Source organism: Aspergillus pseudotamarii (genome assembly GCF_009193445.1).
Source record: "Aspergillus pseudotamarii strain CBS 117625 unplaced genomic scaffold BDV38scaffold_18, whole genome shotgun sequence".
Classification (NCBI taxonomy): domain Eukaryota; kingdom Fungi; phylum Ascomycota; class Eurotiomycetes; order Eurotiales; family Aspergillaceae; genus Aspergillus; species Aspergillus pseudotamarii.
Genome location: NW_022475032.1, coordinates 353,007 through 380,282, shown reverse-complemented (window position 1 = coordinate 380,282; position 27,276 = coordinate 353,007). Strand labels below are relative to the sequence as shown.

The following is a 27,276-nucleotide window of genomic DNA, read 5'->3' as shown; positions in this document are numbered from 1 at the left end:
GTGCATAGTCGTCCTCATGATTCGCTCTGTTCACTTCAGTTCATGAAACATGTGGAGTCACTGACGATCATCTGCCAGGTACCGTACTCGAGGCCAGGGTCTTCACTCCGATCCTTGGAACTCTACTACTGTCTGAAAATTCAATTGTTCAGGGTCTACACTATTTGTCGGCAGGCCCCCTAGCCATAACACGGATAGATGTTTGACAACACCTTCACATGGTTGCATTTGATGTGTCATTGACAAACTTTTGGACCAAATTGTGGATATTGGTGGACGACAGTAGGTTAAGAATAGGCAGGAACAGAGATAGGAGATGCGCGCATTTGAGATATTTAAGTCATCATGAGTCCTGTGCTAGTCAGTCTGAAGCAGCACGCAATCCGAAGCATTTTCTTCTCAAGCGCATCTTAACTATCGAAACTTAACTCTTAATCACTAATATCCAAGATGTTGTTCATCAAGGCCATCACTCTGACGGGACTCGCCGTGAGCCAGGTTGCAGCTCATGGTCTCATCACCCGTGTCAAAGGCCACAATGGCATTGACATGCCTGGACTGACGAGTAGGTTCTTACATGATAGCTGTATCATGTCGAAGAAGCTAATTTGTGTTTCTAGTTCAGGATGGAATACCCCGGGATTGCCCTTCTGCTGCATGCGGCGCCCAGAAAGACACTGCCATCATCCGCGATGCTGAGTTTGGGAGCGTCAAGGCTTCCCCCTTGGGTCGTACTCTTGGTGGAGGTCCCGTGAACCCTGCTATTGTTATCAACAACTTCGTGGGTGCTGGAAAGCAGAAGCGCTCTCGTCTTCCAGCCAGTCACAGACGTAAGATATTGCTATCTGTTCCGATATGATTAGGCTAACAGCGCCAAAGGTCGTCAGCTGATCAACGATGCTGCAAGCATTGTTACCAATGCTGGTGGTACTGTCCTCAATGGTATTAAATTTGACCCCAATATTGTTAGACATATATTAACATTTTATAGGTATCCAGGACCTTGCGGACGCGACACCCTTTGGTGGAACCATCAAGAGTAGGAGAGCCCTTTCACGGTCCAAAAACCCCCTGTTAACCAGAATAACTAGGTATCCAATCCACAATCGACGATGCCATGGCCATCCTTCCCGGAACCCAGTCCGGTACAGTGACTGGAAAAGGCGCCAAGGAGAACGGCATGCAGCTGTATTCTGGAAAAGGAGCCAGCACCGGCCTCCCTACTGCGTCTCCGGAAGGTGTAGTGACCATGATCTACCACCAGGTAAGCCGAAATAGTATGCCTGAAACATACCAAGGTTGACACATTGCTCCAGGTTAACCAGGATGGTGCGGGTCCTCTTTCTGCTGAAATCGACCCTTCCAGCGGAGGCACCGATGCAAAGGCCTTCAAGAGCGCCCGGGTCATTCAGAACATCCCCGGAGTTGCGGGCTTCTCTACCTCTAGCACCATGGACTATGCTGTCAAGGTCCAGGTCCCTCAGGGAATGAAGTGCACTGGAACCGTTGGAGCTGCTAAGAATGTCTGCATTTTGCGGGTACGCAATAATGCTATTTCCGGTCCATTCGGAGGCTCTGCTGCTTTTACGCAGTAGAACACTTGAGGAGTTGTATCCCTAATCAGTCGTATTGTGATTGTGTGATTGTCTCATAGCTTTGGTTCTTTATTTTCTCTTTACAGACCCCTTTACTAATCATTGCTCTTTGTTTGTAACACACAATCGTGTCTACTTAATCTTATACATAATACTATAGATAATGTATACTAGTGTGTATGGCGAAAAAGGAATTCTAGCCACGAGCCCATCTGGCACGCCATGGACAGAAGACTGCCAGTTTCGGTCATCAAACTACTCAGGTAAAATTAAGATTGTATTAAGCGGACGGTCATTAAACCTACTCAACGTTAAGATATGTCAGAATAGACTGCTATCTAATCAATGCATGTATATGTAAACGTATCATCATGGCAGCAGGGTCCCCATTCAGCTTATCACCTTCAGCTTTATCCCCATAAAATATTAAGCCTCTTCCACCCTTTGGCTTTCTTGATGGGTACATTTTCCGGATCATTCCGTGCTTCCTCTAGCGCTTGGTGAACCGGCACTTCAGTCAACGGAATTATCTTCGTCCCGCGAATATATTTGTACAGTCCATATGCACCTAGTACGAGTGGGATATCTCTGTGATCATGGTTAGCCCGTTTCTCTAATCCATGGAAATAGTCGCCCAGGAACACGTACAGATAGGACGACACGAAGGAGGCAGGATCCCAATTCCCGGCGGTAAAGACGGCAAATCCACCAGTGAATAGGATTAGTATACAGGCGATAAAGGCGAACCAAGAAGAAACGTCTAGAGAGTAGTACTCAGGTCAGTATCAGCTCAAGATGTTCAGATGAAACGGACATACATGTTATCCGATTGTGCCATGGTAATTCCGTTGCCGGTATCCCTTGTGCCTTTAATGCCTGCAACAAGCGAATATGGTTGAATGCGATCGCAATCCACGATACCAGCACACCAGCCGCGGTTAAATCGAGCAGCCAATAGAAGACGGTCAAGGCGCTATTTGAGACACACATGTAGGCCAGGAAAGAGACGGCCGTCTGGGCGGCAACGCACATATATGGTACGCCCCAGCTGGATGTTCTCAAGAAGATCTTGGGCGCATGGCCCTTGACGGCCAGACCGTAGAGTGTTCGGGTGCCTGCCAACATGCTTTGGTTGGAGGCTGACCATGCTGAAGTAATACAGATCGCATTGACAACTGAAGGTATCGCTTTAATACCGGCGTCGCTGGCAGCGATGACAAAGGGACTTTGTGCGGCGGTGCCAGAGTCATCTTGGAGTCTTGGGTCGGAGCTTGAGACCAGCATGCCCACGACTAACACAGCAGCTAGGTAGAATACAGTCACACGAGCAAACACTCTTCGACAAGCTTTGGGGATGTTGTGGCGCGGGTTTTTCGTCTCTGCTGCGGCCATCGCCAAGGACTCTACGCCTGAGAAGCTGTAGACAGCGTTTGTCATCACAGCCCAGAAACCGAGAAAGCGACCCCATGCGCCGCTGGCAATATACTCGACAAAGAGTCCTTCTTTCCAGTGATGAAATCCTAGTCGTGGCTTGCCAGGTATTCCGCCGAGATCGATGACGAGACCGAGAATCACGACGAAGACCACCAACAGGAGTTTCAACAGGGCAAAAAAAAACTCGATTTCACCATACACACGCACAAGCGTCATGGCGACGGTAGCAGACACCACGATAAGAATAGTCACCCACACCGCAGCATTGATGTCGGTCCAGTACTGGATCATCACCACAGCCGCAGAAATCTCGCTCGGCACGGCCAAGAAGGAGCCATACACAACGTTCCAACCGATCGCAAAAGCCAAGGCAGGGTCAACCAGTAGTTCTGCGTGTCGCACAAATGAACCGGTCACTGGCATCAATGCAGAGACCTCACCCAAGGCATATTGCACGCAGCATACAATCAGCCCGACGAAAATGTAGCCGAGCAGGGCACCAAGCGGCCCGCCTGTCGCAATGGAACCGCCGAGGCCTAGGAAAAGTCCCGTTCCCTAGGAACTCGAACGCGTCATTTAATAGATAATTTTGGATCATGTGGTATAGGTTCACATACAATGGCTCCCGCGATAGCGATCATCTGCACATGTCGTTGGGACAATCCGCGGAGCAGATTCTGGCGTTCCTCTTGGGAAACAATATACTGTTGTTGTGGTGATGGTGGCTCATTGTCGTCGATCGCTGGAGCATAACCTCCTGGCTGTCGATATGGCGATATCTCACGATCATCTTGCGTCGGGCCCTTGAAGGGCATTGCCATTGTGTTGCTAATTTATGGTTTTCCTTCCCTTTGGAGGTTCAGGAAAGGAATGTGTTTTGCTTATCAGCGCATCCCTTGGGGAATATTTTTCCGCCCTAGATAAGTAAGCACGCCATCCCACTGGTTGGTGAGGAATGCTTCCTGCATGTTAACTATGTGGGGTTTGGCTCTTTAGTCGGTGTATGAAGTAGTGGTTTAATATATTTCTGTGCTATACAGGGCCATATTATAGGGCATGAAAAAACAATCAATATTTGCGATTAGGGCAAAAACCATGTACGCACCACAGAATGAATTACCAACGTAAAGGAAGATATAAGACCTCGCTATCCTCACATATAACCGGAATGATTCCAATCTCTTCGTAGTCAATATCTTAAAAAGATTAATTAGATTTGAGAAAAGCAGACAGCCAGGCCAGCAATAAGTCTTGATTATTATTTCTTCCACGGAATACCTATCTAGTAGTAATAAAATCCTCAATGGCAATCATCTCAAATATCTCCCGACAAACGAAAAGTCGTCCCATTCGACCACCTGAAGATGTCCGGACAGCACAGGTGTCTCTATGGGATAATTAGTAGCGTATTCTCAGGTTGACATATACGTATATTTAGTGGCCCTAGAGAAGTCATCTATAACCAGCAAACTTCGGCTTTATCAAAAGTAACCATTCTCGCCATATTGACATATATTGATGCGGTTAAAGCTGACGTAGCCTCAGCCTCGGCGATCTTCTGCTTAAAGTTGCTCTTGACATCAGGAGAGAATAAACCGTGCCGGCGACCGCTACAAATCTCACATCATGAGGGAAACATTTATGCCGAGCCGAGATACCGAATAAAACATGCATTGTAGGCAGCACAGAGCTCACATTACCTATGCAACATACAAAGGCATTAGCTTTTGCACAAGGGGTAGCTATGAAATGAAGGCTCACCAATATCGGTTGAAGCACCTAGGGTTTGTGGTAGAAGTAATCCCAGTCCGGTCCGTACTCTCCCATATGGGTGACATGTCTGTCACCGAGGTGATCATTGTTTACGATTTTGGCACAGGGCTCCTCTCTGTGGTCCGGTCAGCTGCAGAGCTAATCCACTGAAGGTTTGATTGACAAACCTAAATTCAATGTGGACCTCCCAGCCAGTCACCAGTGCTCCAGTCTTTGCACAACTGACGACACGCTCCGGCAAACCCTTCAGGCCCTTGTAAGTAGGGCTTTAAACATTAAGGATTGACTTTTGTATTATCTGGAATGGTATTCGTTGCTTCAGACGTCTTCTTGAAAGAGCAATAGATTCTTTCAAAGACCTGAGCTCGCTGACAAAGCTGCGAAACACAAGGGGGTCTGGTCGACAAAAAGATGGATTCCAAAGAGAATGATCATGACAAATCCTCCCTGAAAGAGGATTTCAATGAAGGCATACCTCTGGGACCATTGGAGGTTTGCATCGTCGACTTGGAATTCGACACATTCAACTCGTCGGCATTAGCGGTTCTATTGACAGAGGCTTGTTCATTGCCATAGGAACAGCCCTTTATAAGAGGGGGGGGGGTCTAGCAGGTCTTCTCCTTGCCTTTATTGTTGAATGCCTAATGGTCAGCATGCCCAATAATTGCCCCGGTAAAATGTCCACCTACATGGCTGTACCTGGCAGCTTCATTGGCCTGGAGGCCAAATGGTGCCGGAGTCCTGTCCCCAGTTTATCAATTTCCAAACCATATATCACGCCATAAATATGCGTTTCCTCCAGCAACAGTGGTCTTATAGAAAGACTACGAAGGCATACCATGCTTTTGATGGAGGTGAAGACTTTCCACATCGGATTGGTCTCTCACGATGTGCGATGCCAGAGTTTTGAGAATGATGCCAACAGTGCGCTGGGAAAACCCGTATCGAAGGTCAAGGTCCTCTTACGATCGCACGGGTAACAGGGCGCGGACAACAGCTAACACCCAGACTCCTCATCGATTCACAAACATGATCAGGCTGGATATCGTGAGGGAGGGTGAGTATGTATCCCACTTGGCTGCAGTGCTGCAGCTAGCCGACTCCCATGGTGCGGAATGAGGTCAACGGCTTTCGGTCTTCGTAGGTAGGATTTCCACTGCATGTTGGTCCAATCCAGACCGAAGGTTGCACCAACGTGGCACATCCAATTCCCAAGAATGGGCTTTTCGTTGGGAGTCCCAATAACTGAGAAAGGGGCAGCGGCCAATCCGACCGTTTGAGAAAAATCTTGAAAGCTGCACAGCGACGATTCTATTACCGATATTCCAAGGCTTAACAGATGCGTCGGTGTTTGAGGAGTGTATTGAAGACCTTCTTCAACACAGTGGAAGATAGACAGGCCCTAGGTCTGTTCTGGTGATGAACCATGCTTTTTTCCATCCTTCTGAATATATAGGCTATGTTTAGATACGGGGAGATAACTTATGTAGTCATCTCCTTTTTCATCTGACTTGAGTGCTATTAATATATCTTTCTCCAGACACAGATTTCCTGGTTGGAGGCATGAGATATAGTATTAGGACAACCTACATAGGGCTTTAATAATTTCCTGGGGTAGTGTATTGACGGGGTTGGTGTAAGACAGCAAAGTACGAGGGGAGACTAGAAATATACAGGTAAAGTGTCTAGTACTTATGAGGACCAATGATTACTCAATCGCTGAATGGTCCAATTGGTTTGCATGAGTACTAACCGTTGTCTTGAGAACTATCTACAGGTCCCTGTTCAGAAGGTCAAAATCCAGGGTGTTTTTTCTTTGCGTGATTCGCTTCGTCAGAGCGTCGACTGTAGATAGTCGGGCTATTGTCACGAGAACTGGTTAGTATCCAAGCGACATTATAACCCATTGCAGCAGTGCCATCAATCATTAACACTGTGCTCTCCTAACGCTGAATAATGTGTGATAAGTCTGCCAAAGAGAATTCTTGATTATTCTTTTACTGTTTTGCGATCCGATGTTCTGACCTGGTCTGAAGGAAAATTAGTTACATAAATATGATCATGGGCTCAGACTCAGTCACGCAGGAAGCTCTCTTCGAATGGATAGTGAGTCAGTAGCTCATAGCCGGTCTCGGTCACGAGGAGTTGGTTCTCCAGCTTGATGCCATCCTTGCCGCCGACTTCACCGACATACGCCTCCACGGATAACACCATACCCGGTTGCAGCTCTCCTTCGTAGCCGTATGATTCCAAGTCTTCCGGGTAGCGAATGCTCGGGTACTCGTCGCACAAGCCGACACCATGGAACATCACGGCATAGCGCTGAGCGCGGCAACTTTCAGGCAGGCGGTGACTGTTGCGCGTCAGTTCCGTAAAGCGTACCCCGGGCTTGACCATCTCGATGTTGGTGGTGATATGTTCGTGAGCGATACGATACAGGCGTTTCTGCTCGGCGGTAGGCTCGCGATCGCCGCAGATCCAGCTGCGCGACATGTCCACACACATACCGTATACGCCGATGAGGTCGGTATCGAAGGACACCAGGTCTCCGTCGCGAAGGACCCGCGGCCCGCATTCCTGATACCAAGGGTTGGTGCGCGGTCCGGAACTGAGAATGCGAGTTTCAATCCATTCGCCACCACGGCGAATATTGCCGGCGTGCAGAGCCGCCCAGACATCGTTTTCGGTGGCGCCGGCGCGCATGGCCTGGCGCATCTCGCCGATCGCGGCTTCGCACGATGCGACTGCACAGCGTATAGCCCGGATCTCGTCTGGGCCCTTCACCTTCCGAGCGTGCTCGGTGACCGCCTGCCCGTCACAGACTTCCACTCCCAGCGCCTCGAGGGCACGCAAGCCGGCGACTTCAATGCGGTCCACGGCGAGCTGGCGGTTGTTGCCGGCATGCTTTCGGAGCAATTCGTCCACTTGCGCGCAGAAATGTCTGGCGTGTTCACTGGTACGGTCGCCGGTTTCAAAGTAGAAGAACGAGGCGCCACTGCGCAGTTCTTGGATCAGTGGGAGGTGCGCGGTAAGGTGATCGCACCCATGGAAATCCCACAGCACCATATAACCGCTCGCTGCGACGAAGCAGGCGCGGGCAGGATTGTGAGTGGTCCACACCTGCATATTGGAGGAGTCCGTGGCGTAGCGAATGTTCAGTGGATCGAACAGCAGGATGCCACCTAGGCCGCGGTCCACCAGTTGATCGCAAATGCGTTGCAGGCGAAACGCACGCATGGTGGGTAGGTGAGGCGGCTGCAAGCCCAGCTGCTGCCACTCCGCGAACGCCAGCGGAGTTGGTCCGATTTCTACGCGGTCGTTGTCGTCGGCCGAGCCATCAGGTTTAAACGTAGCGGTGCGCGCCCGGGTGGGATCGATACGACGAGACTGAGGAGGGATCGAGCACGGCGAGTTTATTTTGACTGGCTTTTCGTTCATCGTGGATGGTCCTTCCTCCTGGTTTGCGATGCAGCAGGTCGACATAGCTGTTGTGCACGAGATGATCGAGCGTGCCTTTCCTCTCTGCTGCCCAGATAAACAATAGTGATTAAGAAAGATGGAGAAGACGTGACTGTGGGCATCGGATCGGGGCTGTTCTTTTAAACCACAAACAGTTGGGTTTCTTTTGGCATGGAGGGACCCGGTCACGTTGTCAGGTCATGGCTGCACGTGCGGTGTTTCCCAGATAGAGACTTGATAGTACGAGTCGGGTTCTTTTCCCGTACTACTAGTAGACATGACCGGTGGCCCCCTCATGGCAGATATATATATATATATATATATAGCTCTATAGCTCTATATAGGTCTACCGTTCCGAGCCGAGCCGATGGAAGACTCAACCCCCAATTAATGAGCATTCAGTACCCTAGCCAGTAGAATAAGGTGTGGTTAACAACTTTGGTTTATGCCACATATGCCACACCACTGGAACCGATGGAGCGACTTGCGGGGAGCCGAGGTCCACTTTTCAGTACTACACAGTAGTGGTTCCGGTGTCCAATGAATCATGATTCGACGTTTAATAAGCAGTTTTTCGGGATTGTCGGGTAGGGTCGCTATGCTTCGCCTAATAATCACCCCTCAAGGACTCATCCTCTGGGATCGACCTCCCGAGATACTGGTGGAAGTGACTACACTAGATTTCAACAATTGCGTTAAATGAGTCAGGCAAATTTCAATTTATAATGTGAATATCATTAGTGTATCATGAAGAGCGGACTTTTCTAATTTCAAATCCTCGCTCGTCGCAGCAACACATTGTGACCAGTGTCCCTGATCCAGATGAGCGTCTTACTCATTGAATACCATTCCTGACGATACCGACAAGGGGAACCGGAGAATAAGATCCAATCAAAACAGAATTTGGTGATAGCCGCCATTGAAGCGTCTTCAGATTTAGGGCAGGTTTTGGTGCTTTGAATCGGAAACCTGGAGCGGGTCCTTGAACCCACCCCGACCCAGAGCCGGGCTGGGGCGGGAAGCGGGGTGCCGATCAACTCTAATATGGATCCAATCTGGGCTTGCCAACCCCGAAGAGTCTCAAAAATTAAAGCCAGGTTCGGGGCCGATATCGACCCCTAGGATCGAGACGCACAACGATCTCCAGAGGCCACGGCATTTACGCGTATACCATTCATGGTTTACTCCAATGCAGCAAGCCGGGTCATCATAACCATTGCCCGCTTCGAGATGATATAAGGACCCACAACCGCCGTCGCTCAGAATCTTTCTGTAGAGGCGGTGTTCAGCCCCAATACTGGCTCCAGCACCAGTGACAAGGGCAACTTTACCATCAAAGCGAGGCATGTTGAAATGGATTTGGAGACTAGGGGAGAAGACGCTTGGGAATAGCTTGAGTCTACAAATTAGTGCGAATGGCTGAGCAAGTTACGTCTGGATCTTGTATTTATGTAGTTGTGATGAGATCGTCCAGACAGGTTACGTAGCTTGGCCCTGACTTAATGTACATAGTAATGTCGCTAATCTTTGCATAAAGGTGAAACAGGTAAGCTGAATTCCACCCATAAACCCCACATGCCCATGATGCATAACCTACACAACTGGCCGCTATACGTAAGATGTTGTCGATATTCTTGTCAGGTATACCCGAAGATATACACGTCAATCTCGTTCCATATGCTAATCTCCCTGTTCCTCCCCCTGCAGATATTCAATATCTCGATCTATTCCCAACAATGTCCCTTTTACATCTCATCTCAAGCTCTGGCAGTTGTGCTGTAGAAATTGCCCCTCAGAAACAATGTCTTCCTGAAATTCACCCGTCTCTACGGCATTTTTAAATATCATACCATGCTCTCGACCCCTTCAATTGATGGTTTACAATAACGCTCCGCGGGACATCATTGCCATTGTTCACCGACAGAACGATATCTGAAGGGCCCTGCTCTCAATGTTGCAATGACCGACGATGCTCGCAGCCCTTGAAGCAAAGGATCCAATCCACCGTGATTGGCTCTATGATCGACCGAAAGAGCAAGTCTAGAGTGTGGATGGGCGTATCAGCAAGTTGCTAACGTGACAACCATCAATGCAGATACATGAGCCAAATAAGTGTTATTAGAATCTTGGTCTGCAAAGCCTATATTTCTCTCTTTTACCTTGAATGTCCGAGTTTCGCCCACTTATTCCAAAGCTCTCTTGCTGCGAATCCCTCTGCCAGAGATCTCTTGAAGACGAAGACAGTGCGGCTCTTTACCCGGAAGCAGAGCAAGGGAGCCAAATGGGTACTCGTAAATTTGTAGACTGACAAAACACGTCTATAAGAGCGGCTCACAGTGTATGGAGAGAGGGTAGCGCTAAAGACTGGTGATGGAATATTTTTGCAACCAGACCAGCACAGGTAATCGAACGCAGCGCATATCACATGGAGCAATGTGTTTGGCCGCAGCTGCAAGATTGTGTTCATGCTTTTCAAATACCCACGCTGATTTCAGACTTGTACGTTACGTTCACCCCTTCCTCAGTATCGTAATCTTCAATCAAAGTTTCCCATTCATAGACATTCAATTACGAACCTTGCGGGCTTACCCATACAACTGCAACTTGTTAAATTTGTAGGCTCCTTGCGCCCAATGGTCTGGATGACTGTCACGGTGATCGAATTCCTCATGAAATCGGATCAGATTAAGGAATCCTCATACCAAGCAATGCGACAAATTGAAAAAGCCTAGTCTATGATCAACCTGAAGGTAGGCGTTTGAACAACGGATTCCAGGGCAATTCTTCTAGATATATTAAGATCTAAAATTATTAACTAGATCCTAACAGAGCTGCACAGAAACACTTCTTCATTCTTAACTTCTTAACAGAGAGAGTACTAAATGATTATTTAAGCGATTGAGGTCTCTGGCCGTCTCCGGTGCATCTAGAACAATCGTTGCTGTCAGTCAATCCCGCCCGAGAAAATGGCGAGAGATCAAACACGACGCATCGCACGGACCAACTGTCCTAACTCTCTTGAGGTTAGTTTCTGCATGCAAGCAAACCAAGCCTAATCCGGCAATACTAAATGACCAATAGAATATGACTAGGTATTAGAATTATGGATCAGCCATGTCCTGGAATGTAAGTATGAGGTACATATTGTGGAAAACTTGTCGTGTTTCTCCATATTCAACTAATATATGGCTATGCTAGGTGGCTGGATAAGAGCTCTGACGACTTCAACAAGGCCTCTCGCCTTTGACGTTCGCAATCGAGGACAACGTTGCATGTATATAGCATCAGAGAGTCCTCTTGAACATTGGCCAATTAGGGTTTCTCCATTACTGGTCAGTCACATGGTCGACCAATCCAGAGCAGGAGTAGTGACGTCAACGCCGAAAGGAGTAAGTGATATCCTAAGATTAGCCCTCAATTGCTGACCCCTCACGCTCCACCTCAGCTTCGGTGACCTTATTTTATTGATTTCCTGAGTCGACCCAGCCCAAGCAAGGTCCGCCGGAGCTGACGGTGGTGAAATATGAACAGGATCCCCAGAAGCAGGAACATTGTGTACAACACTTTCTCCCAAGGGTGCCGCAGTCGTCCATTCCCTAGTTTACCACTTCAAAAAAGCCTCGCAAGCCAGCAAATAGCTGGAATTAGTTCGGCAAGACACATCCCACGTCCTTTCACCCCTCAATCGAGAACCCGTCTACCACGCACCAGCGCAAACATGAGCAGTCGTGTCCCCATCGAACCGCAACGAGTCGACGCACCGTTGACACAATCCGCAACCTTCCTTGTCGTATCCGTCAAAGACAGTCCAGAGGCCATTCAAACGGTCCGCTCGACTCTCGCCAGCGTCGATGACCTCTCTAAAAATGTTTCTATTCGCGATCTCGCTGCCCAATTCGCATGTACTGTCGGAATTGGCAGCAATGTCTGGGATCGTCTTACTGGTCTCCCTCGCCCGACCGAGCTGCATCCATTCCGTGAGATAAAGGGCGAAAGGCACACAGCAGTGTCTACTCCCGGTGACCTGCTTTTCCATATCCGCTCAGATCGTCGTGATTTATGCTTCGAATTCGAACGCCAATTGATGGACCTCCTCGGCGACTCCGTTACAGTCATCGATCAGACGGTCGGATTCCGGTACTTTGACGTGCGCGACTTACTTGGGTTCGTCGACGGCACAGCGAACCCAGTCGGCCCATCAGTTTCCGATACAATCCTCGTCGCAGAAGAAGACACCTCCGCTACCGGAGGCAGCTATATCGTAGTGCAAAAATACCTACACGACCTCCAAGGCTGGAAGTCCCTCTCCTCCGAGAAGCAGGAAGCAATTATCGGCCGCACCAAGTGGGAAAACATCGAGTTGGATGATGCGGACGAAGGTAAACAACAATCACACAAATCGCTCGCGACGATCGAGGAGAATGGAGAGGAACATGAAATTCTCCGCGACAATATGCCTTTCGGGAACCCGAGCTCGGGCGAATTTGGGACATATTTTATTGGATATACTCGGCGGTTATGGGTTATTGAGAAGATGTTGGAACGCATGTTTATTGGAAACCCCCCGGGCTTGCACGATCGCTTGCTGGATTTCTCGAAGCCGTTGACTGGAGTGACCTTTTATGCACCGCCGGCTAGTGTTCTGGCTGGGTTGGAGGATGATTAATGTGTTGTATAGTTGGTTGCAGGGCTCTATAGGTTTGTGGTTCTGGTCTTGAGGGACTAGATGACTTCTCCGGTGTGTAGCGGTCTGAAACACTTTTGTTCGTCCCTATGAATCGGCAGCCAAGACTTGCATTGCAATAAACGTTGGCGAAAGTGAATAAAAAGATAGCTTTAGAAAAGAAAGCCCTTCCAGGGCTACTGTCTGCACGTTCATAGCCGTTGGCTTCACAATAATTTGAGAGTCTTCGCGATGGTCGTTACATATCCATACCCAAACGAGACCCCTATTTATGAGTTGAATTTTGTCTGCATACACCCTATGCTTGTCACACTAGTCTTGTCTCCAAGATCATCTAATATTGTTCAATGTCCGCTCCCTGCACAAGTAACAGTGTGATACGCAGAGGATAAACGTTACTAGGAACGAGTACACGTTTTCACATACCAGCTCTCTAGTACTGAATCATATCTTGTACTACAAGTACGGAGTATGGCCTTCGGTGCTAGTCTCAAGAGGTGTATAGGTACATACCTTGAACATACTCATAACATATTGATTGAGATATGGAGATCGCTCAAGCCAGACTTTTAGTATTTTTAATGCCTCCACACCCGATACGCAGCATGGGACGACGGTTGGACCTTGCGTCAAGCAACTAACCTTAATCCGTCAGACAAGATAGAGCGATCATGTCACTGGCCACGCGTTCATGGGCTGCGCTTATCTGAGCTGAGAAACGGTAGCTAGTGTGTGTCGAATAATATTCCTCGAGGTTATTTGTTCTGTCTGCGCTATTAGCCTAAATTGACATTCCGAGGCATATTCCGTAATGATCGGCTTGTTCTGTTTTCGGACCATTCCCAAACAACTGTACATGCAGGCAGATACACATAAAACTATTCCTCGCAAACCTAGACATTCGCCGTCCTGTGAAACAATGTCTCAGATAGTCAAGATACCAATATACGTATGACCCGGAACCTCCGACAAAGCTCCGAGGTGTTGGAGCCTGTAGATCTCGAGTCCAAGAGGTCAAATGCTTTAACACATGCTTATCGCATTCTTGCTCCCTACCGATCTACGATTTGGCTTCCATATGTGAAGCGGCCCGAGAGGGCACGGGTTCATGAATCCTATGAATATTCGACTTTCCTGACGATAGACCCTTCCGGGCCGACGCTATGTTTCAGATTCATGATGGTCCCTCGTGGTCGGCGTATCGCGACAACTTCATGTCTCTGCTGCTCTTTGGGCACTGATAGCTAGATCAGTCTATCTACTAGTAGATAATCTGTTTTTATCCAATCGCTACTATCGTGCGGAGGCAGGAGGGGGTGGTGTGGCTTTCGATGGGAGGCATATATATTCGTTGGCGCAGGCGACGACAGAGGGAAGGAGTATTTATTTCTCGCATTCGTGACTCCATCTGTCTCAGTTAGCATTCGAGTGTCTACCGCCTTTAGTGTCAAATGCCAATAGAAAGGTAACAATGATCCGATATTCATTGGGTATTGCCATTGTAGCAACTATCCTGCCATCGGCATGGTGTGCGACGGTTGATTTGCCAATTCACTTTCGCAATAGTTATGTAGGTCGATATACTGGTTCTCGTGCACTAGGCGTCAACTAACATAACCAACGCCCTCAGGCATCCGTGGAAGTAGATATTGGCGCACCTCCTCAAACACATTTCCTTCATTTCGACACCGGTTCATCCTCCTCATGGGTGGTTGACCAGAACTGCGCGACAACGTGTCCGAACGGAAGCGGGTACGTCTTTGAAAAATCAACCTCAAGTTTTGAAAGCGACAAGACTGACCAGACCAGGTATAACCGCAAAGGCTACAACATTTCCGCCTCTTCGACTGGCGCGCGTCTAGGGACTTATGGGAGCATTGATTATTTTGGGGGAAAGACTGCTGGCCCAGGAGTAGCAGACACTTTCAGCCTCCCGGCTGGAACTCAGGGGCATGCCGCATTAACATGGAACCAAACATTCTTGGCTGCGAATGAATCCTCTTGGCCATTTATCTCCGCGGATGGGTTCTTGGGATTGGCCTTTAGCACGATTGCTGTCGCAAACACCACGACGGTGGTGGAGACGCTGATGCAGCAGGGTCGCCTTGACAAGCCCCGTTTTGCGATCTACTATGGTAGAGAGTTCGGGAATACCAGCACAAATCCTGAAGGTGTTTTCACCATCGGTGGCTCGAAGGAGGAGCAGTATGTCGATGGTGACTTGACCTATGTTCCACTAGCACAGGAAAAGGAGTATCAGGTATGGCGCGCCACTCTCTCATCGATGACCGGATCAAGCAATGCAGGCAAAAAGCAAGCCACCAGTAAATTTGAAGGGGGTAGAGCAGTGTTCGATACCGGGGCTGGAGCACTCCAGGTACCGTCCAATGCCATTTCAGAAATCTACGCATCAATCGGCATGAACTGGACCGCCATTAGTCAGGGCGGATATATCCCCATGTGCTCGGACTTCAACTCCAGCTGGTCGATTACTTTTAATTTCGGGGAGTCCGAAACAGACCCCAAGTTAACTTTAACCGGCGATCAACTCGCCCAGCCGGGTTTTGCTGACAGGAAGGATGCGTGCAATCCCCCCTTCGACGATAGCGGGAGTGAGGGTTTCGCACTTCTTGGTACGCCCCTACTTCAACAGTTTTATACTGTGTGGGATTTTGGAGCTACAAAGGTGTCCGACTATCATCCTCGGATTGGATTTGGGAAGTTGAAAGAGGGAGTGCGACCATGATTGATGAAGGGTTACTATTAACCCACCGGTCATATGAGATTTCTTTTTGGCTGTGCTACTTTTAGGAGTGACTAAAGCCTGTATCTACGGAGATGAAATGTATCAATGACTTGTTATACCTACTCGCTGTGTTGTTACGGTGTGTGTTGAAGGATCACCTTCTATTATTCATAAGATATGCGTAAGCAAGATGTCTAACCAAGACTACATTGCTCAGAACTTGACCTTTTACTCCACTATGGAGAAACACAGGTATCGCTGGGAGGCCATTGAAGTACATACCTGGCCAGTGACAACTCTAGCAAGCTAGAAAACGTTGGTCGCGTTCCCAGTAGTAACTGACCCAGATGCTGAAAAGAGAAATGGTGCAACAGGAGCGAAGGAAAGGGGTAGTGTGCAGCAGAATAATTCTGTTTCATCCCAATATTGGTGAGTTCTAAGCTGTGCACAGCGAAGTAACTATCATTTTAGTGCCATGTAGGATACTAAAAGCGTGTATCTTGGTCAACAGAGCCTCACAAAAAGGCCCACCAAAGCCAGGAACAAGCCATCAGTGAGATTCTAATTGGCACTGCCCATGGATTAATAGGTAACATGGGTATTGATATCCAAAACTCATAATGCGACTACCAATAACTGCAGGTTTTGTTGGATGGTGTATGAACATCCGTGGCTGAGCTAGGGTAGCCACCAAAATAATCTTGAAAAGCTGGCACTAAAGAAGATCCACGTTGCTCTTGGTGGACCTTGAGAGAGTAGGAGCCAAACGGCGAGGCGAAATAGGAATCAGCAAAGCAGTTGAGAGCCAGCATAGAGCTACCGACACTGCCCCCAAACTAAGGTCTGGGGCCAAATGAGCCTCATCCAGTTAATCCTTGTTGAGAGCCTCGCTGGGCTGCATATTTCAGCAATTGTGGATCAATGAGCTGGACAGGGAGAAGATAAATATGGCCATGTTCTTCTCGTTTCGAGGTTCAGTCTACCATCAAAAACGATTGCCTTCCCCCTCCCCAAAAGATCACTTTCTGGCTGCGAGCCTATTTGGCCTGGATATAAAGCTCAAAAACTGCAATCACTAGCAAAAAGTCGACTGAATCCAATTCCTTAAAGTCTATACCACCCTCTACCATCCACCACAACACGCCTTAATCATGACGAACAGCAAGTGTCCTGCAACCGTCCGTACACCTCCAATTGGTCTCTGGAACTCGACCGAGGTCGTTGCATTCCCAAATGATCACCAATACCTCCTCGATCATCAAGCCTGCTGCGGAGAGACAAACCAGATCAAACTATACAAGAATACATGCTTCCGCTTCTGCAGCACCCACGGCAATCAAAGCAATGTCACTTCATGTTTGGAAGAGCGCGGCGTGAAGCAGGTCGCCGAGTTTCACAACGACAAGGGCGGGCAGTCCATAGCCCCTCATCAACTTTCCAAACCTGCTCTCGGTCTCCTTTTATGGTTCTGATGGGATATGTCATGGGACCTCTCGGGGAGGCTCTCTTAACTGCATAATCTTTGGGAACCTGGAAGATTGGGGCGTTGAGGAAATCCTAGGAGTATATCGGGAGACGGTGTATCTGTGGATATCCTGTGTTTGATTCACTCTAGAGTATTACTGTATAAAATAATGAATAATTATCACACTTTTATTTGCCACACGCTACACGGTATCACAAGACTTTCCGGAGTCAAGTCAGGGTTGGAGCATTTGACGGAGCTGCTGGGTTAGCCGTCGTCAGAGTTTGCGCCAGCAATCATTGATTTAAAATCACTGTTTTGGGGAATTGGAAGGCACTAGCCCTATGGGTGCAGACCGCTTGATATTATCGTAGATCAAAAGGGTAAAAGCGCCCACTTTAGGTCGCCCTGCCGTGGGGGCCAAAGACCAGTCCGGTAGATCTTTTGACCTGTTCGAGCAAGAAGGCAGTGTTATCCCAAGGTCATAAAAACCTCACAATGAGCTCAAATTCACTAGGATCCAACCGTTCATATGGCTTTGGGGAAATTGCGCGGCTGTAACGTACCACCCTTCATAAACTGACCACATGCCAGTGGAGAGCACAGTAGTTCCGAGTTTTGGCATTTACTCACCAAGTACGCCGCGAGACCATGGAGTTGTAGACTGTTGCCCGTGAACTTTCTTCCGCTCTATTCCCGGAATACCGGGCAAGAAAAGAATCGTAGTTTTGATAGATTGATTGCTTGATCATGGCGTGTATCACACACGTAGCAATGGAGTTGAGACCTCAGCTGTGTTGACATACGGCCTGTCGGGGTTTAGGACAGCACGTGTGTCGATGACTGGCAGCTTCTGTTTAATTTTGTTCACTCTTTCAAATCGTCTCTCTGGATTGCTCACTTATAAATCTTTTCTTTTTTCATTTTCTTTCTTTCTTTTCTTTTCTTTTCTTTTCTTTTTTTTTTGTTTCTCTTTCGGCACGAAGCAATAAGGCAGCTGATTGTAGTGACCTGATATTATTCTGGCTATTAAATGCCAATCATTGTTCGAAGAGAGGCCATACAAAGAGAGCATTTTGACTACTGCATTGATGACCACTTCATGTCGAAAGGTTGCCTGTGGATAAAAGTTAAGCAATCTAATGAGAGGATTTCTCTTGGCGGTATCGGCCTCATTCCCCAGCCGCCTGCGGATGGGTTCGAAGACATTCATAACCTATGATGACTGTGTGCATGTATGTACAAGGGACAAGGGACACCGCTTGGTAGTAATTTATTCACTCACCAACCGTGAATAGAGGAACAATAAAACAATCGAAGCCAACCTCTATCATCATGATTTTGGAATGATCCACTTGATCTTTCCGCAAGAACCGAGGCTATCCATTGTTTTGTTAATCCTTTCAGGCATCCAGCCAGAGCCCATGCCAGCTTTGCTACTCCCTCGCCTGGCTACCTTGGAGGTCAAGCACTTTCCGGGCTCGTAGGAGTATTGATGACATTGGTGATCCTTCTGACATTGCGCTTGGCAATCTTCCCGACTGCCAGTACCTTCGATGCTCTCATCGGAGGAAGCGTTATCCCAGTCCTCCCTCATTTCCTGGATTTGTGGGCGGACGAACTCTTCGAATACATGGGCATGCAGAAGGGTCTGCTTTTGTCTCTAATAGTTTCTGAATAAGTATGGCTTCCCCTTAGGCCCAGGACAGCGTAGACTTACATTCGCCCACCAACTCTGCTCAAACGCCCACGTTTCTCGAATATCATCCGGAGCCATATGATGGTAGGTCACCACCGGGGTACACCAATGATGGTCATTTTTGGGTCCATAATGGGAGAATGTCCAGGGGGTGTCGCCTTGCAGCATCGGATTCGCGAAGAAAAGACCGACTCCTGCATCCTTCAACGCCTTTCCCAGGACACAATCGCCCGCCCAGTGTCCAGCGGTAAAGTCGTCATATTCCTGTACTCTAGACGCATGATAACCGGAAACTTTATGCATAGCCGCCTGGGATAAGACAAGTCCTGATCCCCCATGACCGAAGACGATATCTAGGATCTGCACCCCGGATCCCATATAGTATGGCTGACTGGGATCAAACCTTTCTAGCCAAGCCAGAAGGTTCGGCCATACCACGTACGTGTCTGCCTCGATGAACACGTACCACTTTGCGTCAGCCCGAATATTGAGCGTTTCGTTGATCATAGGCAAGAATTTCCACTTGTCTAAGAGCCATCCCCGATTATCGGGTTTACCGGATGGCGTGCTTGGATCGTCGTTGATATCTTCTGCTGTTAGCCCGGCGCGTCCGGATACACGTAGTCGGTTGTAAAGGTCGAATTCTGCCTTTGTCTGTTTGATATTCTCGTCGACGCTGCGCAGGACGTCGTGTACTTGGATACCAGCTATTTCCTCTTCGAAGTCAGAGAAGAGGACAAAATTCGGAATACATTTCAGAGTAGTGTTAAAGTGGACCGGCACTTTCTCCAATGCTTCGGTGGCTCCAGTTTTCAGGACCACGAGCACGTCGTGTATCCCTGGGAGCTCAGGACAGTCGGATGGATTTGATGCGGCTGGATCACCGTTGGTATTATTCTGTGGCTGGATGAATTCTTGCTCTGCACCATCTGTGTCTTTCCTAAACCAGAAGAGATAATTTAACAGTATGAAAACCAGTAGAGGGGCCACAATTAGAGGGATATTTCGCCCACGGGAGGGAATCATTGCTGAGAGTGCGACGGGTGAGATGGATTAATTTGATGCGGTGGGAGTGGAAAGCCGGTCTCCACAGTTTTTAAAGTGACATTGACTTGACGTTACCTTATCAACTAGTTTTACTATGGGGAGGGGGCCTTTTTCCACAGGCACCAGTCAGGTCTTTGTTTATTTAGTGAATGGACCCTGAACCCTATCTCGATGCTCTTCATAGGCCGAACTCGATTCCGGTAAGCGCTATCCAGAAACGAGGCCAATGGGAAGAACGGAACCCCTGCCTAGCTTCACTACATTAGCGCGCAATGCTTAATTGGGATCTGCTGCCGTGCTTCACTCGGAAATGCAATGTCAGATAAGGAAACATGGACTATACCACGGCTGTGATCGAAGAACTACTCGAAGTCATGTGTGACCTTGGTGAATGACGGTACCTTGGTTGAAATACATATTTGGATTCTTTTCATTACCTGCTATGTACGTCTGTAACAGACTTAACGTCGCTCAAATCGACCGATCTATGACAACATGCTCCTGTGGTTGTGGGTTGCCCTCCTCTTAGTTCATCATTCTCTCGCTGGATGTCCTGCAGTACTTCTCCCGCTGCCAGACATCTGGCCCGATGGCAAATTCTTCTATCCCAACGGAGCGCCCCAGTGCTTTACCCAAGGGTCAACTATGAATATCAGCTGGGAGACAAAGTACAAGACCGCCAATCTCTATCTAGTTCAGGGCGCCAACTACAACGATCCAGTTGCTCTTACATGTACGTGCAGTTGGTACCTACACATTAGACTGATGATCTTGACAACAGCTACAGTGAACACAGCAGCTACCTGGCACGAATGGAGAGTTGGGTACCCGACTCGAGATGATACCAAGCCGTTCGTACTCCGACTAGTCAACGCACAGGGTTCGAGCGACGACATGGCAGTTGGGGGGATCTGGAGCGCCAGATTCTGGATCGGTTGGGATCAGGATGCTTCTTCGAGCTCTACCCTTACTCCTACGCCAACGCCCACGGGGGTTGCGACCGTGACGGATGGATTACATGGTGATGCCACCACCTCTGCCTCGCCGACGAGTTCCTCGGAAGCAAAGAATGAAAGTTCATCTCATGGTAAAAACCTCGGGATAGGCATTGGTGTTGGCTTAGGTGTGCCTCTCTGTGGTGCTGTTATTGTGGCGGTGCTCTTCTTGTGGAAAAGAAGAAATCAGCACAAGTCCGTCGTTCATGACGGGCCCTTTGCACGACCTGCTCCTGATAAGAGTTGTACCAATCTAGCTGTCCCGGAGGATATGTTTCTCGAGGGTAAGCGTGCGTATGAATTGTCTGGCGAAAGTAGCAGAAAGGAAGCAGACAGTAGTCATGTTCGATATGAGCTAGCTTGATTGATGTTGATCGTATCACTCTGCCTAGGAAACGGAGTGTGGGAGTGAAGAAGGGCTATCATTAACCGTAGATTGCGCATAATAAATCCCACATCACCACCAACTCCAATACAGACATCCTGTGTACCTGGCTTCGGTTTCTCCCCAGTATTTCATTCAAGGCTGAGTTGCCACGATACCCCAAACCGATCATTGACCCACGCAAATCGGCGGCTGAACCCATAGTTATCCAACGGCATAAGTACCTCACCTCCTTCACCCAAACCACCCACAACACGATCGATCGCATTTTCACCATGCTCGTCGTTCAACTTAACAAACAGCGACAGCGAAGGCGTGAACTTGAAGGCATGTTTCACGTAGCTGTCGATGGCCATAACCTCAAGCGATCCCCCGATATTCGCTCTGGCCATGGAAACCTTCCCTTCAGTCCCCGCTTCCCCGGGCCCATATCGTGTAATGGAGATGATACTAGATCCTGGAATTGTTTGGACGTAGAAGTTCAAGGCCGCTTCAGCGTCGCCTTCGAACATGAGGAAGGGGGTGACGGATGTTGTCATTGAGCTCATTGCTGTTTGAGATTGAGGGCAATATAGCAATGTGATATAAGCTTGGATATCGTGTATTGAGTGGTTTAGAACAGCGAAGTATTCAATAGTTTATCCCTGGAGTCTAGGCAGCACTAGGCAGAACACAATGCATTGTGGGGATGGCTCTTGGCAAAGAGGTTATTTGATCACTACCACTTGCAACCGTCGATTTCCAAGGGGCTTGCCGTACAGCCGCAATGGCTAACCGTCAAATATGATTTATTCCTTAACTACGGTAGATCATTTACTGGGAGTACAAAACACCCTTCCTCGTAGAAATTGAATTTAATAATTAAAGTACGCACACTTATTCCGAAACAGCTAAAGATAGTGGCTCATATGCTTTTCTTTGTTAGTTTCGTTACTATCCACAATGCCCCACAACATGGATGTCAGGGCTTCTTTACCACATGAATCAATGACAGGCACTGATAGTTAACCAGGGGAGCTTTTGTATGGGACCCTACTGTATTACGACTATTCGCACTAATAGACAGAAGCCCGCTCAGTTTATCAAAAGCCTCGCCTAAATCGAGATCCATGGAAATAGTAAGCAAAGCCATCGCGTGCCTATTATTTCCACGACACCATAGGCTTTCCTACCCTGTTTCTCTGTCATTTTGTGCCCCACAATTGATACTATCACTCGCCGCACGTGGTCTTGGCTGCCCTACCGGCAAGTTGTCCAAAGTACTCTGTACAAGACCACGGAATGGATGCTTTACTAATCCTGCCCTCGGCCGGATAGAATGGATAGATTAGATAGAATTGCCTCCCGTGGGACTAGTCTCGACAGGTCGAACTTAGTCACGGGGCAAGCATCTGATCCAGATCGGGGCCAAAACGACCATCCTTCTTCTCCTTTCGGAAACCCTGTCGCTACGCATAGGTCTTGAGTGGCCTCCTACTCGAAAGTTATATCCCTCTATCCGGTAATGCCGAGCTATATTTAGCCTGGAACAGAGTAGGGTTACATCCGGTGTTAGGACCGCCAATTGGCATTGCATTGCAATTTATTGTGGGGCAGGTTTGCGTGCTCATTCCCTCTAGGTATTATGACATTCTAACTGCGCCATTCAGGGTTCATTGGGGCTGGTGTAGATTTAGGGTCGCGGGCACACCCCAGACTCAAGCTAGGGTGGATGTGGTTTACAATTTGGGAATTATGAATGGAACGCCTGGTTCCTTCCTAAGGGCTTAGTCTGCCCTATCGCTGCTACAGTTCTTCTCATGTTTAAGGGTTTTCTTTTTCTCTAGTTTATTGTGCTGTAAATGGATAGATATTGGGGTCATACAACTTGAAGTAAATTACACTAAACCAGCAGTGAGTAGAATAATTAGTTACTAAAGAAAATGAAAAAAACGGGAAAACGACAGCTATTACCAACTCGCAATCTGCTTCGGGCGCGGGCTCCACCTACAAGATATCGTAGCTCAAGCCAGCTCTTTTTCGTCAATATCTGGGATCAGTTGCTCAGATGATGCGAGCACTAAAGACGTCCTTCCACTACAACGTCGCTTGCCAATACGTTGTACAGCGAGTAGAAAAGCAACAATCACGACGGACAGTAATGCCAGCTGCCATACGCAAGACTCAAGGAGAACTTCGGTGATAACAGCCTTCAGAGGAGAGGGCGGTCGTGCAGTCAGTCGGTGCAGAAACTCGCCATGACAATGATGCGCTCGCAACCCCGTAGCATCGGGCGTTGTCAAGTGACCACTTTCGCGCGGACTGCTGTCGAGGTCAGGGGGATGGAGGAATAGCGGAACTTGCCCATCAATACCGGGGATGGGCGGATGGTACTCTGAACTTTCAGCGATCTGATAATTCTTGTCTTTTTCTTCAAGCCACCGCTCGTAGTCTGTCTTCGGCCTTGAGCCTTCTACAGATTCTGGTTTTTCGGCGCGCACTGGAGTCATCTTGTATTGTGGTACGTTGCTGCACGCTCCAGAGTTAGCACTTAGACAGTTCGATAGCAGAAACTCATCAACAGCTTACCCGTCCTACGTAATTCAACACCAGTAGTAAAGTAAGTTTGTCACTCGCAGAGAACAAATGCAGACAATATAGAGTAATCTATGGAGCTCAGTCCAGAGCTTCAAGTAGCGCACGACGCATAAAGCTCAAAGACACTGGCTGTATAGTCGATTGATTCAGACAGAATATCGACGATATCTTAAATTATCTCGGCCTGCCCTGCTGGTTTGAACTTTTGAGAAATAATCTTGAGAATAAGCCATTGGCAACAAGGTGCGGCTGTAAGTGTGAATTTAGCGCCGAGCGGTCCCTATAGAGGGTGTGTTATGGGCCAGGGTGATATTTCACACCCACCAGCATTAGGTGAATAGGAACGATGAATCCTATAATTTGGTAGTATTAACTTTCCTGGACAGGGGTTCCCCCTGTTGTGATGACGTGGAAAGTTGAAGGGGTTGTTGTCGATGGGACTTGTGAATTTTCCTCCTCCAACATTCATAGCCCCTAACGCATTAGCCCAGTACAGTGCACTGAAATGAATACGGGAATAAAGAAATAAAATAATTGAATATCTCGTCAGTCTTATGGTAGGGCTAATGATAGGCAGTGAAAAAGTCCATGTTAGGTTGCCAATTACCATCATCATGAACCTCGGCTAGGTGACCATAAGATTGCGCTCTTTAGGGCAGGCATGACCATGTGTGGGTGCTGGAGAATCCACTTTGAGCATCCTTGTCTTGTTGCTTTTTGTGGTTAAGCATTTTTGTTCTGCTCGGCGTGTTTAGCTGAATATCATGTATGCGATAATCAGAATGTGTTGATAATATGGCACAATAAGAGTATCCGTCAGGCGATTCGAACAAGATATGACTTATTTCGTCGCAAGGCTGTTGTTTTGAATAACCATGCACAGCCTACATCAAGCGTATCAAGCGTCGCCTTTCCCAGACGTCTTCCCTGCTTTTACAGGAGCATTAGAAAATGATACTAATAGTATGAAGCTGAAATTTAACAGGGTACTTCGATGTGAAAAACGGCTCGTAAGGATCGAGCGACTGCCAGAGCTGAGTAGCTATCCTTCAGGGCAACAATACTTTGGAACTCACGCAACGGTGAAATGTTTTATGTACAAAAGGACGTGGTATACGGATTTTGTAACGAGGACCAAGGATTACTGATCATAATAAGGGCAACTCTCAGTCCATCATAAACGCTCTTCAAACCCAACTCGCATTCTACAAGTGATGATGACGAATCGTCAGTGCAACCAGCGAGCCCAAGATAGAGAATACCAGACAGATCCCTGCCCATTTAATTAGTATAAGCATGCCAAGTAGAACCTCTGAAAAAGGACTCACCGTAAGTATTCTTCAATCCGGCCACAAAGCAGCCCACCACAATCTCCCAAATCTTTCCCTCGAGTTTGGCAATATAATTCGTATCCGATGTCGCGCGACGAATGATCTAACGTTGTCAGTACCCAAGTTGTCCAATCATTATCATCGAGCTGCTCACCTTATTCGCCTCCTTGCCGTGCAGGTTCTGTTCTAACTGATGCTTGAATCCTAATCCGAGAACCGTATTGGTCATGGTGATGCCAGTCGTCATGGCGAAACTGACTATGAGCATGTATCCACCGGTCGCCATGGCCATGTCCTGAGGCTCGAGTAGAGCTGTCATAGCGACGAAAGCAGACGCCGATGCGATGCCCGTACCTATACCTCCGGGAATGATATATAAGGATTCTCCAAAGTTCGTATGGCCGTTCCACCGGATAAGCATGAGAACATGTGTGATTGCAGCGACAAGTCCTCCAATGACTAACAATGCCTTGTAGCGGCCTGTTCGACGGATGAATGTGCCCGCTAATAAACCTCCGACCGTGTTTCCGACCACGGCTGGGACCAGATGGCCGCCGGCAACGGTCGCGGAAGCGCGTTGTGACACTTGGAAGTATAATGGGACGGAGAATAGCATGCCCAGCTGGCTGGTGATCTGAAGGAACCCAACCATATAGCTGGATGCCACGTTTGGTCGGGCCAGAATCCGAAGATCGAAGATGGGCTCGGCTGCGACGCGTTCAGCCCAGACGAAGAGCACAAGTAATGCGATACCGGTACCGCCCAACACGAAGGAAAGGAGTGAGATCCATGGGAAGGCATGGCCGCCTCGATCGAGGAGCATGATAATGGCCACCACGGATGCTCCAAGTAGTCCCGCTCCCAGGAAATCAACGCGGCGAATAGAGGCTTTCGATGTGGCGTGGTATGTGATGTTCAGCTTGGCAATCACTAGAAGGCCACCGAGGACGATGAAGGGAATTTGTAGAAGAAACAGCCTGGTACCATAACAAGACCCTATTGTTAATGAAATTCTTGAAAGGGATTTTCACTCATGAGCGTACCAGCGCCATCCGATGGCGTCCGTCAGCCATCCACCAACAGGACCTCCGACACTTCGACCCAGAGTCATGGCGATATTGATATATGCTCTCCATGACGCGACCTCACGTCGGGGAACGATATCTGCAAAGAAGGTCAACCGCCAATGCTCTATCCTGGTTTTTAAAGCGCATACCAGTGATAATAACCGAGCCAAGGGTCATAATGCCTGCACCTCCGATACCACTGACTGCTCGGCCTACTATGACCGTCCAAAGATCCCGACCGATCCCCCTGAATAACCAATCGTTAGCAGATGAATGCACCACCACGCTATACTGAACCTACGAGACAGCACAACCCAAGCCAAACAGTACGTATGCCGCAAGCAGAAGCGCTTTCCGTCCATATATATCGCTCAACTTTCCGTACATCGGTTGCGCGGCACAGACCCCCAGAGTATACCCCGTCGACAACCAGCTGGCATCCTGAAGCTGGTTAAATTCAGACGACACCTTTGCCGTTGCAGCCATAACTAGCGTGCTATCGGCATTCGAGATGAATTCGCCTATCGCAAGTCAGTCGCCTGGTATCCGATCATCCCGCCAATACAATATCTAACCTAGCAGTAAGACGGCCACGATAGTGCTGATACTGGTCGAAAGCTCTACTTTGCGTTCGTCATTTGCGGTCGGACTAGAAAGCAAGGCACTTTCCTCGTCATGGCCATGGCCATTTGGATGTCTATCGCTGTCCTCCGAGATAACCTGGTAAGAAGGTTTTGTCCCACCCCGTTCCTCCGGAGCGGAATCACGACAACCCACTGCGTCTGTTTGAGCGACCATAGCTGCAGTGCCGGACAGTTATCGCTCCAAACATCATACTACAAAGAACGAAGGGAAAATAAATTATTTTATCATTGCGACAGCTTAAGCTAGCTCGATGGCGCAATTGCCGAAAGTCGTGCGTGCCTGGCCCTAAGCCTTTAGCCGGCCATATAGAAGCTCCTTGACACTACTGGGGTCTACTCAGATCGCGACTTTCACTTCTTCTTACTGGATAGTAT

At 48.4% G+C, this 27,276-nt stretch overlaps 11 protein-coding genes across 11 annotated transcripts; 5 read left to right on the top strand and 6 right to left on the bottom strand.

The window, feature by feature from the left end:
- Window positions 1-450: 450 nt before the first annotated feature.
- Window positions 451-1,595, top strand: BDV38DRAFT_281584 (DUF3129 domain-containing protein; the record flags this gene model as incomplete). Its single annotated transcript, XM_032059589.1, has 6 exons — window positions 451-565; window positions 621-830; window positions 880-942; window positions 992-1,039; window positions 1,092-1,264; window positions 1,317-1,595. The coding sequence occupies 6 exons, from the start codon at window positions 451-453 to the stop codon at window positions 1,593-1,595; spliced, it is 888 nt and encodes a 295-aa protein (XP_031915086.1).
- Window positions 1,596-2,002: 407 nt separating this feature from the next.
- BDV38DRAFT_291734 (amino acid permease/ SLC12A domain-containing protein) lies at window positions 2,003-3,850 on the bottom strand (the record flags this gene model as incomplete). The annotated part of the gene is made up of 4 exons (XM_032061814.1): window positions 2,003-2,183; window positions 2,244-2,355; window positions 2,414-3,584; window positions 3,647-3,850. The coding sequence occupies 4 exons, from the start codon at window positions 3,848-3,850 to the stop codon at window positions 2,006-2,008; spliced, it is 1,665 nt and encodes a 554-aa protein (XP_031915085.1).
- A 3,025-nt stretch (window positions 3,851-6,875) lies between these two features.
- On the bottom strand, window positions 6,876-8,240 carry BDV38DRAFT_270210 (M24 family metallopeptidase; the record flags this gene model as incomplete). The annotated part of the gene is made up of 1 exon (XM_032057112.1): window positions 6,876-8,240. The coding sequence occupies one exon, from the start codon at window positions 8,238-8,240 to the stop codon at window positions 6,876-6,878; it is 1,365 nt and encodes a 454-aa protein (XP_031915084.1).
- A 3,448-nt stretch (window positions 8,241-11,688) lies between these two features.
- BDV38DRAFT_58025 (Dyp-type peroxidase) lies at window positions 11,689-13,327 on the top strand. Its single transcript, XM_032063580.1, has one exon. The coding sequence runs from the start codon at window positions 11,785-11,787 to the stop codon at window positions 12,925-12,927; it is 1,143 nt and encodes a 380-aa protein (XP_031915083.1). The 5' UTR covers window positions 11,689-11,784; the 3' UTR covers window positions 12,928-13,327.
- Window positions 13,328-14,298: 971 nt separating this feature from the next.
- Window positions 14,299-15,702, top strand: BDV38DRAFT_243436 (pepsin-like aspartic protease). The gene has a single exon (XM_032054221.1). The coding sequence runs from the start codon at window positions 15,035-15,037 to the stop codon at window positions 15,689-15,691; it is 657 nt and encodes a 218-aa protein (XP_031915082.1). The 5' UTR covers window positions 14,299-15,034; the 3' UTR covers window positions 15,692-15,702.
- A 971-nt stretch (window positions 15,703-16,673) lies between these two features.
- On the top strand, window positions 16,674-17,201 carry BDV38DRAFT_58016 (uncharacterized protein). Its single transcript, XM_032063579.1, has one exon. It carries the CDS (start codon window positions 16,843-16,845, stop codon window positions 17,161-17,163), a length of 321 nt encoding a protein of 106 aa, XP_031915081.1. The 5' UTR covers window positions 16,674-16,842; the 3' UTR covers window positions 17,164-17,201.
- A 1,124-nt stretch (window positions 17,202-18,325) lies between these two features.
- On the bottom strand, window positions 18,326-20,115 carry BDV38DRAFT_243433 (uncharacterized protein). Its single transcript, XM_032054220.1, has 2 exons — window positions 18,877-20,115; window positions 18,326-18,819 (listed from the first exon to the last, which is right to left on the bottom strand). The coding sequence occupies exons 1-2, from the start codon at window positions 19,879-19,881 to the stop codon at window positions 18,490-18,492; spliced, it is 1,335 nt and encodes a 444-aa protein (XP_031915080.1). The 5' UTR covers window positions 19,882-20,115; the 3' UTR covers window positions 18,326-18,489.
- A 432-nt stretch (window positions 20,116-20,547) lies between these two features.
- Window positions 20,548-21,261, top strand: BDV38DRAFT_281577 (uncharacterized protein; the record flags this gene model as incomplete). The annotated part of the gene is made up of 2 exons (XM_032059587.1): window positions 20,548-20,635; window positions 20,690-21,261. The coding sequence occupies 2 exons, from the start codon at window positions 20,548-20,550 to the stop codon at window positions 21,259-21,261; spliced, it is 660 nt and encodes a 219-aa protein (XP_031915079.1).
- A 76-nt stretch (window positions 21,262-21,337) lies between these two features.
- On the bottom strand, window positions 21,338-22,026 carry BDV38DRAFT_58003 (VOC family protein). Its single transcript, XM_032063578.1, has one exon. The coding sequence runs from the start codon at window positions 21,828-21,830 to the stop codon at window positions 21,414-21,416; it is 417 nt and encodes a 138-aa protein (XP_031915078.1). The 5' UTR covers window positions 21,831-22,026; the 3' UTR covers window positions 21,338-21,413.
- A 1,111-nt stretch (window positions 22,027-23,137) lies between these two features.
- BDV38DRAFT_243429 (uncharacterized protein) lies at window positions 23,138-24,062 on the bottom strand. The gene is made up of 2 exons (XM_032054219.1): window positions 23,851-24,062; window positions 23,138-23,790 (listed from the first exon to the last, which is right to left on the bottom strand). Exon 2 carries the CDS (start codon window positions 23,769-23,771, stop codon window positions 23,286-23,288), a length of 486 nt encoding a protein of 161 aa, XP_031915077.1. The 5' UTR covers window positions 23,772-23,790; window positions 23,851-24,062; the 3' UTR covers window positions 23,138-23,285.
- Window positions 24,063-25,064: 1,002 nt separating this feature from the next.
- BDV38DRAFT_291732 (major facilitator superfamily domain-containing protein) lies at window positions 25,065-27,055 on the bottom strand (the record flags this gene model as incomplete). The annotated part of the gene is made up of 7 exons (XM_032061813.1): window positions 25,065-25,132; window positions 25,188-25,293; window positions 25,345-26,167; window positions 26,234-26,354; window positions 26,407-26,548; window positions 26,663-26,778; window positions 26,833-27,055. 7 exons carry the CDS (start codon window positions 27,053-27,055, stop codon window positions 25,065-25,067), a joined length of 1,599 nt encoding a protein of 532 aa, XP_031915076.1.
- Between the last annotated feature and the right edge of the window lie 221 nt (window positions 27,056-27,276).

What these genes read in the sequence shown, in the direction of transcription:
- BDV38DRAFT_58025 (XM_032063580.1), top strand. Translation starts at nt 11,785, where the DNA reads ATGAACAGGATCCCCAGAAGCAGGAACATTGTGTACAACACTTTCTCC.
- BDV38DRAFT_243436 (XM_032054221.1), top strand. Translation starts at nt 15,035, where the DNA reads ATGCAGCAGGGTCGCCTTGACAAGCCCCGTTTTGCGATCTACTATGGT.
- BDV38DRAFT_58016 (XM_032063579.1), top strand. Translation starts at nt 16,843, where the DNA reads ATGACGAACAGCAAGTGTCCTGCAACCGTCCGTACACCTCCAATTGGT.
- BDV38DRAFT_243433 (XM_032054220.1), bottom strand. Translation starts at nt 19,881, where the DNA reads ATGATTCCCTCCCGTGGGCGAAATATCCCTCTAATTGTGGCCCCTCTA. An exon ending in AGCAGAGTTGGTGGGCGAAT is followed by an intron (nt 18,820 to 18,876) that starts GTAAGTCTACGC and finishes AGAAACTATTAG; the next exon opens with AGACAAAAGCAGACCCTTCT.
- BDV38DRAFT_58003 (XM_032063578.1), bottom strand. Translation starts at nt 21,830, where the DNA reads ATGAGCTCAATGACAACATCCGTCACCCCCTTCCTCATGTTCGAAGGC.
- BDV38DRAFT_243429 (XM_032054219.1), bottom strand. Translation starts at nt 23,771, where the DNA reads ATGACTCCAGTGCGCGCCGAAAAACCAGAATCTGTAGAAGGCTCAAGG.